General features: G+C 41.0%; 1 protein-coding gene across 11 annotated transcripts in view; it reads left to right on the forward strand.

Annotated features, from left to right (window-relative positions):
- The window catches only part of LOC123761784 (serine/arginine repetitive matrix protein 2), a 236,293-nt gene that overhangs the window by 186,305 nt on the left and 34,232 nt on the right, over window positions 1–15,756 (forward strand). For 8 of the 11 annotated variants that reach the window (XM_069330510.1, XM_069330511.1, XM_069330514.1 and 5 more), the window contains 4 exons: window positions 381–433; window positions 2,931–3,734; window positions 5,256–5,441; window positions 13,688–13,966. In XM_069330510.1, coding sequence (XP_069186611.1) covers window positions 381–433; window positions 2,931–3,734; window positions 5,256–5,441; window positions 13,688–13,966 — 1,322 coding nt within the window. Of the gene's footprint in view, window positions 1–380; window positions 434–2,930; window positions 3,735–5,255; window positions 5,442–13,687; window positions 13,967–14,351; window positions 14,420–15,756 lie in introns of all 11 variants that reach the window. The other 3 variants (XR_011229506.1, XR_011229505.1, XM_069330509.1) reach the window with 2 other exon arrangements.

A 15,756-nucleotide genomic window follows, 5' to 3' on the forward strand; every position in this document is an offset into this window, starting at 1 on the left:
ATTTGATTGAAAAAATCACATAAGAATATAGAGGGTATATTTATGGTTTTAACTATTATTTATGTATATATTAAAAAGCTGACGATTTATTACATTAGTAGCACAGCAATAACCTGGCCCATCTCAGAGACAAGCCTTGTAAACAAAACAGCTTATGACAAGCTGTCATGCAGCAAACTTGACATAAACCTTTCACTAACATTCCATCCTTAATTCCAATGCTTTGACCCTTAGTATTGTCACCTTATTTAATGAATGGGGACAGTCATGGCAGTTCCATTTTCCCGTCTCAAAAATATTCCCTCGTGGCTGTGTTGGATGTCAGCTTTATGCACTTAATTTCTCACAGTTGTAATTGGTGTCATTGCTACTGCCCACAGAGAAGCAGAAGCCGTGAGAAGTCTCGCAAGAGGCCGCATCACCGTGCAGAGAGGTGAGCTCCAAATACTCCTCTACATCTTTCCCAGGACAAACTGCTTTTAAACTGACTTTATTTATCACTGAAACAGACTTTTAGACAATGCATTTTTATTGGAAATTACAAAAATAAAACTAAGTACAGTATAATTATAAATATCAGTTTATATGAGTGCATTACCTTGTTAAAAAATTACTGAAATATTCATTGGAGGATTGTGTTAGTTGTTAAGTACTGTACTGCAAATTGTCATAAATACTCATATTTCTGTAATGAGACTGATCCTTGGAAAGTTGCATTTTCTGTAAATGCCCTGCATGTACTAATATTATGGGCTATTAACATCATCACTATTGAAATGTAATGATTTTTGTTTTATGTAATGATTATGTCTGAGCAAAATTACTTTGAAAAGGAAGATATTTTGCTGAAAATAAAATTATTTTTTATTTTTGTTAATTATTTATACAGTATTTCAGTTTGGTAGACGATTGGAAGAAACTAAGTGATTAGTGAAGGGGACTGAAGACCACTAAATGTTTTCAAAGTTTAGTTTCTAACAGATATGAGAAGATTAAATACTACACAAAGTTTTAACTGCTAATATTTTTGTATGCTTGATACTTGTAGTAGTTTTTGGCGTTCCTTGAAGACGGTATTTTCTCGGACAGCCCACAAATATGTTTAAAGTCACACAATATGTAAATAAACATCAACTCTTAACATCTGCACAGGTAGTCTATGCAGTTCATACTTGGAACTCGTTAGTAATTGTCATGCCTTCAATATCAAATTTCCAAACAATAAAGTCTTCTATTTCTCCTTGAAAGAGGTCACAGTTTCAGTGTATTTGATATAATTCAGCAGCCCGCTGTACTGTCTAGGAGCACAGTAGGGAAAATCTCTGATATTGTACCAGTTATCTTAAATGCCCGGGGGCTCCGATATTCTAAATTCATCCAGCCTTATTTGTATTGTTGTAGTAATCGCAAATTACTCGATTATATCGATCAAGTACAGTACATTGGTGTTCCAGTAGTCACTGCTATGTATGTCAACACAGAGCTTAAACAGCATTCTGGCTTTACCAGGCAGCCAATGGAAGTCAAATTAGTGTGGGTAATATAGTCCCATGATGACATACCTGTTAAGTCTTGCAGCTCTATTGAAAATAACTTAGTTTCTTTAGCAGATAGTTTGGTAGACTGTAGTACATGTATAATGAATTACAATACAGTAGCCTAACCTACTTGTGAAGAAGTTATTTATCAGTTTTTTTTATTGATTCTTCATTAAAGTATTTCCAGATAAATGCAGGTAAATGATAAATGCCTCGAGTTATAATTGGCCAGTTATTACATTATTGATTTGGTTATGAAGTGTGAGACTGACCAATAATACCTTCCAGTCCTTTACTTTTTAATTAATAAAACTTGACTATATCTTGTGTAAATCATCTTTGGCATCCCTAGGATAGCTATGTCACGCTTGGAACCAACAATTATGTACTGTGTCATGATTTGATGTTTTTAATGTTTTCATGTTTTATCGAGATTTGACTTCAGTTTTTCATTTTCATTCAGTTTCCAATATCACTAAAAACTATATTGATGACATTCAGTACATCATTAATATCCTCAAACAGAAAGTAAAACTGCATATCAGCAAAGACCTTAACTTGCACATTGTGCCTTTTTAACAACCCTGAAATATTGATAGTATATACTAAAGCAATAGGCCAAACACACTGCCCTGTGGAACACCTCTAGTAAGTGGTTTAATTGTTGATACTTTAGCACTTATTCACGAAGCATGATCTATCTGAGGGAGAACTGGCAAGTCTTCAATGAGAATTTCATGAAGTACTATATCAAATGTATAAGCTATGTACCAAATAATCCATTCCCAGCTAAATTTGGAGAAGAGCAGATACAGTATATATATTAACAAGACAAGAAAGCAATGAATGTATCGACATTTCTGGTTGCGTAAATCGACGCAATAAATGTAGTCTTTTTATTCCCCATGACTGATGAACTATAGAGATAGTAATATTATGTCGTATTATACCACATTATTATAGTACAGTAGAGCATAAAGGGTCAATATTGTTTTGAACATTGTTACAGTACAAATATCAATTTTCTTAGTGTAGTTTTGTATTTTTAGTCTTGTAGACCATTAGGCATACATTCAGTAGTTAAAATTCCATTTTGTACATGAATTTAAGTTAATAGATTGTATTATCTTTGGGTTTAGTTGTGAAAGGAAAATATTTTCCTTTCCTTTTAATTTTTTTTATTTTGTACAACATAATGGTTTCTGCTGTTGTAATTTATAGTAAATAAAATTATGCATACTTCTTAGTTTTTCTTTTTCTTTTTTCCTTAGATATTTTGTTGCACAATATTTTCTGATTTATAGTACAGTATATTCTTTACAAAAGTTATTCTTATTGTGAACCCAGATTTTAAGGTGTACAGAGTCATCCAGTATTTTGTGTATTTATCAGCTCTCCAGAGGCTCCACGATCACGTACGAAGCAGCTGCAGCACAGCTCAGATGTTGAATCCTCATCTGACAAACGATCTGCACGACACCAAGATGCTTTATCCTCAAATCAGATATGTAAAACTAGCCCAAAGGATGGTAGCAAGGGAAGAGAGAGTCACAGAGAGAAGGAATGTGACAAGCAAGATGAAAATCAGTGCAATATGTCTGTGTCACAAGACAGAGAACAAAACCAAGATAGAAATAAGCAGAAGAGCAGGAGCAGAAGCAGAAATAGAAGTGGGGAGCAGAAGCAAGAGTCCCCTTGGAGGATATCAGTACCAGGCTCGGCACATGAAAGTGAGGGTACTGGGACTGTTAATAAGTTGGACATCACAGGTAACATGAAGCATATCATTAGTGACATGAGCTGTTCTCCTTTGCCTTGTCAGCAACCAAGAAATACTGCAGTAGCAGAATCATCCAAGGTGAGCTGTCTATCACGCTCTGCCAGCAAGTCTCCAGTTAGGGTTTCTCCAAACCAGGATATGCTTGATTGTATCAGAATGAGCCTTACAAGTTGTGGGTCTATTCCCTTACCTAAAGCAGGTAGCCCAAGCAAAACCTTAGGAGAGAAAAACAGCCCTAAATGGAGTCAGATTCAGTCTTTATCATCTAAGATATTAGACATGAATGACACCCTCAAAAGATCAAGTGAAACCTCCAACTTACTTGGTAGTGGATCTCAAGATGTGCCATGTCTCCCACAGAATGGTCGTCACATTGGTGGCCCCATAGCAAGCAAATCACCAGTACCACATTCAAGGTAAGCAAACTTGAAATTTTGTTATAGATGATTGTTGCACATGATAAAATTTAATTTTTATTTAGATTCTCGCCTTATCCACAGTGTTAAAGTATATCAAAGTCTGTAAGATGTGAAAAGAGAAGTGGGTAATCAGTTTAAATGCCTAAATATGAGTAATTTATAAGAAGGATTTGCACAATCCAAGTGAAAGTAAAGTGTCAGGAAAAAAAAGGCTTTTATTTTAAAGTTTCTGCAAATATTGCATGGAATGCGATATCTATAAAAGAAAGATAGGAATACTTGTACAGTATATGAAACCATAGAGCTGCAGGAAGGATTTCTAGTTATGTCCCTTGTTTACAGATGCAAGACAATGGGGTGTGATATGAAGATAAAAAATCAAGAATTAGAGGAATAGAAATGAACATTGAGATGCATGTATAGTGTTAGCAGAATATAGTAAGACTGAAGAGAGCATTCCGAGATATATTGGGCACATTGAACAAATGGATGCAAGTAGACAGATGGAATGAATGAGTTTGAGAATAGGAGTGGAAGGTCAGGAAGATGATGGGCAGACATGGTCAGTGAGTTTGTGAGGAAGCAGGGATTGAGTGTGAGCAGTATATGGGATATAGAATGGGATAAGGTTGGGTGGAAACAGGTTGTAAGGAGGAAGAGTGTGTTTGAGGACTTGTAATATATGTAACAATTTGCAAGGAGCTCTGTACACTGTCTTATGAAGTGGTGGTGTGTGTTGCTGTGGATGACAGCTGAAGTGTAGTATTGCTTCTTTATCCATGATGCTATATATTATAATGGTATAATGAATAGATAAGTTATATTTTATTTGTTATTGTCTGTAATCATTTGCTATATTATTTCCCATTTGTCCCTGGGCTGATGCTTCGCCACCCCTTGGAAGTGAGAATATTATGATAATAAATAAATGGAAAAAATGTTGTCAATAGATTTATGTGCATGCCCCATTTTATTAATCAAGAAGAGATTTGATAAATGGGTGTGGACAAGATAAACAGTAGACAGTAATAGATCTGTCGGATGCAAGTCATTTCCAAGAGTTCTTGAAAGCATAACCCAGTGTCATGTCATTTGTAATGAGTCATGTTGTATACCAAGGTTAACGGCAGGTTTTCTGGACACTAGCTTATGCTGTAGTTGATTTTAAAGCAAAGAAAGACTATATAGTAATGCCAAACAACAAAATATGTGTTTAGATTCATCAGTCAATTTTCCAGGGAGGCTTATGGGTGGGATAAGGTTGTGTGTGTGTGTAGTGAGGGGAGCGGGGTGCATGGCTGGGAGACCAGGTAGCTTGTAATACAGTATAGTAATGTAACATTAAAACTATACGAGTTAGTGTGCATGTGTGGTTGAGGGTATGTGTGGAGGCGAGCTTATTGTATGTATGAGCACACATTTAAACAAAGCAATGAAAACATATTTGTCAGAATAAACTGGGGCTCCACCACCATCCAGTGCAATGTGTCTCGATCAAACTGAGATTTTTAATTACAGTGGTGTGACGGCAACATCGCCAGCACATATTAGATATTCAAGAAGTTCCAGTAGAGGCAGATCTTCATCTCGCAGCACCCGCAGCTCTCGCTCGCGTTCCTCATCACGCTCACACTCACCTTCGGCAAGATCCCACTCACCTTCACTACGCTCACGTTCTCCTACTTCAAGATCCAGGTCTCCCAGGTACTGTATATCAACAATGAAAACGGTTACAGTAATCCCGTTCATAAAGGTGATTTATCGGTAGATTTGATCTATGAGAAAATGGTGAGAAACAATCGTGTAATGGTAGTTTTGGTCCTGGTTTTGTAATCATAGTTCTACTATTGCATAATGCTGCTGAGAGTATAGTGCAGTTTCAATAGAGTGGTCCTGTTCCAAACTCTCAAGGTTTTTGTTTCTGCAAGTTTTTTACCAAGTTATTTTTTTTCAAATGATACATCATTGTGCCACGTGGACGTTGATCCTCGTTGCATAAAGATAAGTGCAAGGTAAGAGTATGAGCATTCATATTCATACTTGGCTCATTTGCTAAATGAGCAAATATAATGAGGTGATAAAAATGCTAATACTTTTAAAATTACACATGCTGTCATGCCTTAAGTACTGCTAGATACTCATTTTCACCTTCAGAGCAGGAGAGGGCTGCAATAGAGGAATACAGAGAACATATACAGCACGCATAGACATGATAAAACACCTAAAGTATTGGGCTCGTCTCAAAGCTTTCAAAGCGTATTCTCTAGAAAGGATATGAGAAAGGTACCAAATTATATATACAGGGGTACCTCGGTTTAAGAGTTTAATCCGTTCCTGGAGACAGCTCGTAATACAAAAACTTGTAAACCGAAGCTAATTTCCCCGTAAGAAATAATGAGAAGTAAATTAATCCGTTCCCGACTACCCAAAAACCTTACATCAAACTAAATTTTATACCTAATTCATCGAAATCTACACTACATAACTATGTTCAAGTTATTACTTACCCTTGCTGATGACTGCTGTTGGCATATGGAAGATGGTGAGGAGGGGGGGGGGGGGTGAGGAGGAGAGGTGTTACTGTTTGGAAGGGGAGTCCCCTTCCATTATGCCATCAGGCAGTGAGGACCTTTCTGGAGTGCATTCTCTGGCATATTTTGCCTGCATACCACTAGGATGTGCTTGTGGCTCACTGCTTGCTTGTCTTACTAAGAAACTGTCAAAAGACATTTGTTTTCCCTACATTTTAACACTTGTATGTAGTAGGACATCACATTGTCATTTAAAAGGTCAATGCAATGGCCTGCTACAGCTTTATCTGGGTGAGTTTTTTCTACAAAACTTTGCAGTTCTTCCCATATTTCACACATTTCCTTAATGAGGAAGGGACATCCTCTACTGCCTCTACTCACAACTATTTTCTTAGGTTGAACCTTACCACTGGCTTTCTTGGGACCCATTGCGAGATATATAATAACAACTTTTATGCTGAAATGGTAAAAAATCCAACAAAACACTGTAAATCCTGGTGAAGAATTCAGGCAGGATAGTCACTGGGTGTGGGGCACTGGTAAACTGAGGGGCAATTGCCGTGCCACCATGCGCTAGGTCAGCCTGTACGCGTATCAACACCCTCATATTCCGAGGCAACGGTTGTATTCCGAGGTAAATTTTCCGAGCAAATCCTGCTCGTAATCCAAAAAACTCATAAACAGGGATGCTCGTAATCCGAGGTACCACTGTACAGTGGAACCTTGAGTGACGAGCGGCTCCAGTTACGAGCATTTCAAGTAACAAGCAAGCCACTCACAGAAAATGTCTCGACTTACAAGCTTTTGCTCGATTAACGAGCGTTCCCGCTAGTTCTCAGACACCTCAGACGACAGTTTTGTAGTTGTTTTGCAAGACAAGCTTTCCACATGACGAGGTCGGTGCTGGAACGGATTAAACTTATTAATCGAGGTGCCACTGTACGGTACATGGAAAATACTGGAAGACCAGGTCCCTAATTTGCAGATTAAAATAACAATATACAGGAGTGAACAATATGGAAAAAATGCAGAACAGAGCCAGTAAAGAGTACAGGTGTCATAGGCATAATCGGAGAAGACTGATGAAACATTTCAGCTCCATGGTTGTTCAATATCCTCATAGCAAATATAAGAAATATTTCTAGAACAAAGTTGTAAGTTTTCAAAAAAAAAAAAAAGCTGGATAGTTTTCTTTTGCCAGTTGGTCTGGCAAGAACTGCCAGTTGGTCTGGCAAGAACTGCCAGTTGGTCTGGCAAGAACTGCCAGTTGGTCTGGCAAGAACTGCCAGTTGGTCTGGCAAGAATTGCCAGTTGGTCTGGCAAGAACTGCCAGTTGGTCTGGCAAGAATTGCCAGTTGGTCTGGCAAGAACTGCCAGTTGGTCTGGCAAGAACTGCCAGTTGGTCTGGCAAGAACTGCCAGTTGGTCTGGCAAGAACTGCCAGTTGGTCTGGCAAGAACTGCCAGTTGGTCTGGCAAGAACTGCCAGTTGGTCTGGCAAGAACTGCCAGTTGGTCTGGCAAGAACTGCCAGTTGGTCTGGCAAGAACTGCCAGTTGGTCTGGCAAGAACTGCCAGTTGGTCTGGCAAGAACTGCCAGTTGGTCTGGCAAGAACTGCCAGTTGGTCTGGCAAGAACTGCCAGTTGGTCTGGCAAGAACTGCCAGTTGGTCTGGCAAGAACTGCCAGTTGGTCTGGCAAGAACTGCCAGTTGGTCTGGCAAGAATTGCCAGTTGGTCTGGCAAGAACTGCCAGTTGGTCTGGCAAGAATTGCCAGTTGGTCTGGCAAGAACTGCCAGTTGGTCTGGCAAGAACTGCCAGTTGGTCTGGCAAGAACTGCCAGTTGGTCTGGCAAGAACTGCCAGTTGGTCTGGCAAGAACTGCCAGTTGGTCTGGCAAGAACTGCCAGTTGGTCTGGCAAGAACTGCCAGTTGGTCTGGCAAGAACTGCCAGTTGGTCTGGCAAGAACTGCCAGTTGGTCTGGCAAGAACTGCCAGTTGGTCTGGCAAGAACTGCCAGTTGGTCTGGCAAGAACTGCCAGTTGGTCTGGCAAGAACTGCCAGTTGGTCTGGCAAGAATTGCCAGTTGGTCTGGCAAGAACTGCCAGTTGGTCTGGCAAGAACTGCCAGTTGGTCTGGCAAGAATTGCCAGTTGGTCTGGCAAGAACTGCCAGTTGGTCTGGCAAGAACTGCCAGTTGGTCTGGCAAGAACTGCCAGTTGGTCTGGCAAGAACTGCCAGTTGGTCTGGCAAGAACTGCCAGTTGGTCTGGCAAGAACTGCCAGTTGGTCTGGCAAGAACTGCCAGTTGGTCTGGCAAGAACTGCCAGTTGGTCTGGCAAGAACTGCCAGTTGGTCTGGCAAGAACTGCCAGTTGGTCTGGCAAGAACTGCCAGTTGGTCTGGCAAGAACTGCCAGTTGGTCTGGCAAGAACTGCCAGTTGGTCTGGCAAGAACTGCCAGTTGGTCTGGCAAGAACTGCCAGTTGGTCTGGCAAGAACTGCCAGATCAACTGGGCTGTAGTGGATATGTGGGCCTGCTGCTGCTCCAAGCACCAAGCAACAGCCTGTTAGATCACACACTCACAAGTCGGGGTCAGGTGTGGGGAGTAGAACTCCCAGAACCCCATCCATGTACAGTCCAAGTAGATGATATGCATATAGACAAGTGGTGGCAATAAACACAACGAGGGGCAGCAGCAGCATGTTATGAAGGATATGAATGATTAATAGTAATTGTTACACTCCATGTGCAGTACTTTAAAGTGTGTTCATTAAGAAAATGAAATAATAATGTGGTTATTTTGCTGCTGCCAGATGTTGGGTTGGGTATGAAAGGTTGGGGTGTCATTACACCAGCCCATCCTCCTGTTTTGGTACTGATAGTAACGATGAGGACCATAGTATATATACACACCAATGTACGTACAACACAATTAAAAAGTTGAACACTGTACTATTGCATTGGACAAACCCGGAAAACTATTTTCTACTTTTGTTGCAAATACAAACTAAACTAACCTAACCTAATCTTCCTAGGCCTAATACACAATGTGAGGTTATACTAAGCCTAGGAATATTTAAATTTGTTTTTTAGGTTCATTTTTTCTGACTATAAAGTTAATAGTACAAAGTTCTACTATCTAATTGCATAGAATGGCAATCTATATACTATGGTGCATATAGTTACAAAAACTACTATCTAAACAGGAGAATGGGTTGCATTATGCATGTGCTTTTATCTTGCTACAACTAAATTTGAATACAGTACTTCAAATATGTGCCCAAATCTTGCAGTGATTTGGTTTGTCCCCCCCCCCCCCCCCCAAGAAAAAAAAGCTATTAGATGCTTCCAAAAACTGCAGGAATGTTGACAAGTATTTATCCTGAATGATGACACCAATGACAAATGATTGCATCCAGATCTGTAAAACTGGTATGGCATGATGAAACATTTGAATCATACCTTGTTCAATTTTGATTTAGCTTCCTCTGTAACAAGTTTTGGTAACTGGAATGTGTGTTCAGAGATAAGAAGGGCTTGCACATGCTAACAAATGTTCATATGGAGACGCTCCATGTTACTTTTCACAACCATGTCACTCGTTTCCGTTTCTTAGGTATTTTGCAGCCGACTATAAAATGTACAATCTTGGAAGACAATGGCATTATGATAAGTTAAATTTCCTATACCTATACTTTATAAACTTTTGCGCATTTATACATGAACATGTGGAAATTTGCATATTGAAATACTGCTCTTACCTTGGGATGAGATCCAAAAATTGGAAATCAAAGCTAGTAGTTAAATTGCTTGCATTTTATGTTCTGGGTGATTGAATCTGTTGAGTTGAGTACAATAGTTAGTATTCAACAAATCTGGGCTTTGTATAAATGCCCAAGAATAACGAGGTGTTGGTGAAAGTTCACTAAAAATCTGTGATTTCATCATGGCAGTAAACATCTTCTGCACTGAAGTTTCTAGTTTTGTATACCCACAACAAAATATTAATTAGATATGACATTTTATTGATAAAAATTTCTGGCAGTTCTTATGACAATGATATTTAGTGTTGTATTTGCAACAGAATTTGTATTTATGTTGATTTTCATCGAAATTATAAAGAATACTGTAATATCAGTGTTAAAATTTCATATTTTTGTATACTGTACATTCCTGGTGGAAGCCCTGTCAGCTCCCCGGAGCTATCCAGGCTGATATGGATATGTTAGATTTCTGGCATCGGTCAAAGTGCATGGAGTTCGGCCTACCAGGGACCACGAGCCAGAACCTGGCCCCCTGAGATGAGGCACCAGAAGCAATGGCCTATAGAAACTCCCGTGTGGTTGGGAACATTCTATGTCTCCCATCGACCAGGTTAGGCACCCAGAAAGGTAGGCGCCCCAAAACAAACCCCTATTCTTGTGAAAATATTGCTACCGAAAGCCGAATGAGTGAACAGAACTACCCCAAATGAAAATTAGCAAACTAACATGACTTCATCACATTGCTGCACCGCTGTCTGCGGAACCCCCCCACCCCCCCTTCCCTGGGAGGGGAAAGGGGAAGCCCCCAACCCTTGCACCGGTGATCCACCCTTCAGCCCTTGCAGCTTACCTCCTGCGCAACCCGAATTGTGTATTCATAATGGATCTGCATTCCTTCGTGTTTGGATCTTCTTGTCTTTACTGGGTTTGTTATGAAGTTCCGGAGTCATCCTGGTTAGCAGACTGCCCTATCTTCTCGTTGGAAGCTTGGCATACGTTTTGTCGGTCCTGCACTCTTGAGTGGCGGGGTTACCTGCTTGACACCTGCTTGATGGGGTTCTGGGAGTTGTTCTACTCCCCAAGCCCGGCCCGAGGCCAGGCTCGACTTGTGAGAGTTTGGTCCACCAGGCTGTTGCTTGGAGCGACCTGCAGGGCCACATACCACAGCCCGGCTGATCCGGAACTTCTCTTAGAAAACAGTCCAGTTTCCTCTTGAAGATGTCCACAGTTCTTCTGGCAATATTTCTTATATTCGCTGGGAGGACGTTGAACAACCGCGGACCTCTGATGTTTATACAGTGCTCTCTGATTGTGCCTATGGCACCTCTGCTCTTCACTGGTTCAATCTTGCATTTTCTTCCATACTTTTCACTCCAGTACGTTGTTATCTTACTGTGTAGATTTGGGACCTGGCCATGTGTATTTTCCATGTGTATATTATTTGGTATCTCTCTCGTCTCCTTTCTAGAGAGTACATTTGGAGAGCTTTGAGACGATCCCAATAATTTAGGTGTTTTATCTCGTCTATGCGTGCCGTATATGTTCTCTGTATTCCCTCTATTTCAGCAATCTCTCCTGCTCTGAAGGGGGAAGCGAGTACTGAACAGTACTCGAGACGGGACAACACATGTGACTTGAAGAGTACAACCATTGTGATGGGATCCCTGGATTTGAAAGTTCTTGTAATCCATCCGATCATTTTTCTGGCTGACACAATATTTGCTTGGTTATGCTCCCTAAACGTTAGATCATCGGACATCATTATTCCCAAATCCTTGACATTCTGTTTTTCTACTATGGGAAGATTCGATTGTGTTTTGTACCCTGTATTATGTTTTAGATCCTCATTTTTGCCGTACCTGAGTACCTGAAATTTATCACTGTTAACATCATGTTATTTTCTGCTGCCCAATCGAAAACTTTGTTGACATCTGCTTGTAGTTTTTCAATGTCTTCAGCAGAGGTAGTGGCCCCTTCAGTTCAGGAGTCTTGTGTCCGGTTGCGGCTCTCCGCCGTTATTTGCATGCCACGGCTTCTGTGTCCGTGGATGCGCTTTGGGTTGATCCGGTTTCCCTTCTAATCTGTTCGAGAGTGCGGGTCTCCCAGGTCATCCGCAAGGTTAAGGCTAGCCAGCCTGCGGTCTATCCCTGTGCCCATGACGTCCGCAAGTTCACGGCTCTTGCTGCCGTCTTTGGCAATATGTCCTGGGCTGACATTCGGGCGCAGGGATTTTGGCGGTCGAACAGGGTCCTGGCTGCTCGGTACCTTGTAAACGTTCCTGGGCCCGGTCGGGCCTGTGTTGCTTTAAGTTGGCGGATGCAGCCAGTTGTCTTGACTTTGGGTTGAGGAGTGAGCAGCAACCGCCTCCCGGGTAGGTCCCTATTCTTTTTCCTCAGTGGGTGGTTAGCTCCGGGAAGCCGTAGGGGTGTCCCCCAGAAAACCAGCGTTAAATGTAACGAAACACCATTTTCTGGGCGAGTCCCAGAGGCTCCCCGGCATCCCTCCCTGCCTACGGTCGGCATTTTTTCGCGTGTTTTTGACATCCAGCCTCAGAACTGGGGTGTGGATCGCCGCGCGGTAAGTCTGGGGCTGCCCCTTCCCCCTCCCGGGGAGGGGGGCTACACAGACAGCGATGCGACGATGGATGATGTCATACTAGTTTGCTCGTTTTTGTTTGGGGGATTTCTATCCACTCGTTCGGCTTTTGGTTGCAATTTTCACCAGAATAGGGGTTTGTTTTGGGACGCCTACCTTTCTGGGTGCCTAACCCGGTCGATGGCAGACATAGAATGCTTCCAATTACACTAGGGTTTTTATGGGCCATTGATTTCCCTTGCCTCTCTAGAGGGGGGCCAGGTTCTGGCTTGTGGTTCAATGTAGGCCCATAAGAACTACATACACAGCCAAAGTCTGACATTAGCATATCAGCCTAGTAAGCTCCGAGGAGCCTCCAGGACTCGCCCAGAAAATGGCGTTTCATTACATTCAACACTGGTTTTTTGTATTTTCCTGTGGCGACAGCTTACTATCCAAAACCATCCCTAGGTTTCGTTCTTTATTAGTTCTGCAATTCCTTTTCACATAATTTGCAAGTTGTGTGTGGTTTATTTTCTTGAGTGAGTATGAGTGTGTGTGTGCGTGTGTGTACTCGCCTAGTTGTGTTTGCGGGGATTGAGCTCTGGCTCTTTGGTCCCGCCTCTCAACCATCAATCAACAGGTGTACAGATTCCTGAGCCTATTGGGCTCTATCATATCTACACTTGAAACTGTGTATGGAGTCAGCCTCCACCACAAGTTCAAGTATGTTTATTGAGATAAGCAATAAATACGTGCTTCTTAAGATATGGGCACCACACAACCACTGCATATTCTAGCTTTGGCCTAACAAAAGTCGTGAACAATTTCTTTAGTATATCGCCATCCATGTATTTAAAAGCAATTCTGAAGTTAGAAAGAGTGGCATAGGCTCCTCGCACAATATTCTTTATGCGGTCCTCAGGTCAAGTTTCCTGTGTGCGCACGTGTGTGTGTGTGTGTGTGTGTGTGTGTGTGTGTGTGTGTGTGTGTGTGTGTGTGTGTGTAATATATATTCTGTATATATATATATTTTTTTGTTACAAAATCATAGAATTCTGATTTTAAAACTTATTCTTATATTAGGTCTCGCTCCCCTCGTTCTCGGTCTCGGTCACGCTCCCATTCAAGGTCACATTCACCACAATCAAGATCCAGGTCACGGTCATACTCCAGGTCCAGGTCACGTACTAGGTCAAGATCAAGACGCACAAGGTCAAGATCTAGGTCAAGATCATATGGTCATTACAGTCGGTCCATCTCAAGATCTCGGTCAAGAACCCGATCAAGAACTCGATCCCGGTCACTCTCCATCCCACGCAGAAGAGGATCCCCATCATTCTTGGACAAAAGAAGGATCACCAGGTAAGCTTTTGTTTCTGTAAACAAGTATTATTGGTTTATGTTGTATCATTGAAACAAATTTATTATGCCTAGGTAATGTATTAAATCACTTTGTGCACACTTTTGTTTTAGCACCCACTTACTGTATTTTTCTTTGATCTTAGTACAAAGAGTTTTCATATGATTTTATTTACAGAATTTTTAACTTATACCAAGCAGTTCTAAATTAAATGTAGAAAATTTATTTTGTATTATATTCCTTCTGCTTGCCTAAATGTTCACTAGATATATATATTTTAGCATGTCTTTGTATTAGCTTGTGTTAAAATTACATGCATTCAAATGCTATACATTAGTATTATTTATTTTTGCTTGTAATGTTTTATTTCATTTCTTTGCTATGCAGATGTCTGTAACTGCACATGCATAGTTACTGCCAGAAGTTGAGGGTCAGGATCCACTTACAGAGAATATGTAATTACCTATTTATAGTTTCCTATTTGTGTGTGCGTGTGTGTGTGTGTGTGTGTGTGTGTGTGTGTGTGTGTGTGTGTGTGTGTGTAATTACCTAAGTGTAGTTACAGGATGAGAGCTACGCTTGTGGTGTCCCGTCTTCCCAGCACTCTTTGTCATATAACGCTTTGAAACTACTGACGGTCTTGGCCTCCACCACCTTCTCACTTAACTTGTTCCAACCGTCTACCACTCTATTTGCGAAGGTGAATTTTCTTATATTTCTTCGGCATCTGTGTTTAGCTAGTTTAAATCTATGACCTCTTGTTCTTGAAGTGCCAGGCCTCAGGAAATCTTCCCTGTCGATTTTATCAATTCCTGTTACTATTTTGTATGTAGTGTGTGTGTGTGTGTGTGTGTAATTACCTAAGTGTAGTTACAGGATGAGAGCTACGCTCGTGGTGTCCCGTCTTCCCAGCACTCGTGTGTGTGTGTGTGTGTGTGTGTGTGTGTGTGTGTGTGTGTGTGTGTGTGGGTGTGTAATTACCTAAGTGTAGTTACAGGATGAGAGCTATGCTTGTGGTGTCCCATCTTCCCAGTACTCTGTCGTATAATGCTGTGAAACTATTGACGGTTTTGGCCTCCACCACCTTCACACTTAGCTTGTTCCAACCGTCTACCACTCTGTTTGAAAATGAAAACTTTCTATTTTTTCGGTACCTTTGTTTCCTTAGCTTGAAGCTGTGTCCTCTTGTTCGTGAAGTTGCCGGTTTCAAGAATTCCGCTTTGGCACTTTGGTCAATTCCTATCAATTTTGTAAGTGGTGATCATCTCTCTTTTTAGTCTATCTTCTAGTTTTGGCATGTTTAACACCTCTAGTCTCTCCTCGTAACTCTTGTTTTTCAGTTCCAGAAGCAATTTTGTAGCATGCCGCTGCACCTTTTCCAGTTTATTTATGTGCTTCTTGAGATTTGGGCACCATACAACTGCTGCATATTAAAATTTTGGTCTCACAAAAGTCATTAAAAGTTTTAATATTTCACCAGCCATATAATTAAAAGCAAATCTGAAGTTGGAAAGCGACGCAGATGCTCTTCTCACAATTTTCTGTGTTCCTCTTGCGTCAGTTTATTATTCAAAACCATCCCTGGGTCTCATTCTTTATTAGTTCTGTAATTCCTTTCCCCATAATTTGTAAGTTATATGTGATCTGTTTCCTCAGGTCCACATTCCATAACATGGCATTTATTCACATTGAGTTCCATTTAAGAACATAAGAACATAAGAACAAAGGTAACTGCAGAAGGCCTATTGGCCCATACAAGGCAGCTCCTATCTATAACCACCCAATTCCACTC

Source organism: Procambarus clarkii, chromosome 24 (assembly GCF_040958095.1).
Source record: "Procambarus clarkii isolate CNS0578487 chromosome 24, FALCON_Pclarkii_2.0, whole genome shotgun sequence".
NCBI lineage: Eukaryota > Metazoa > Arthropoda > Malacostraca > Decapoda > Cambaridae > Procambarus > Procambarus clarkii.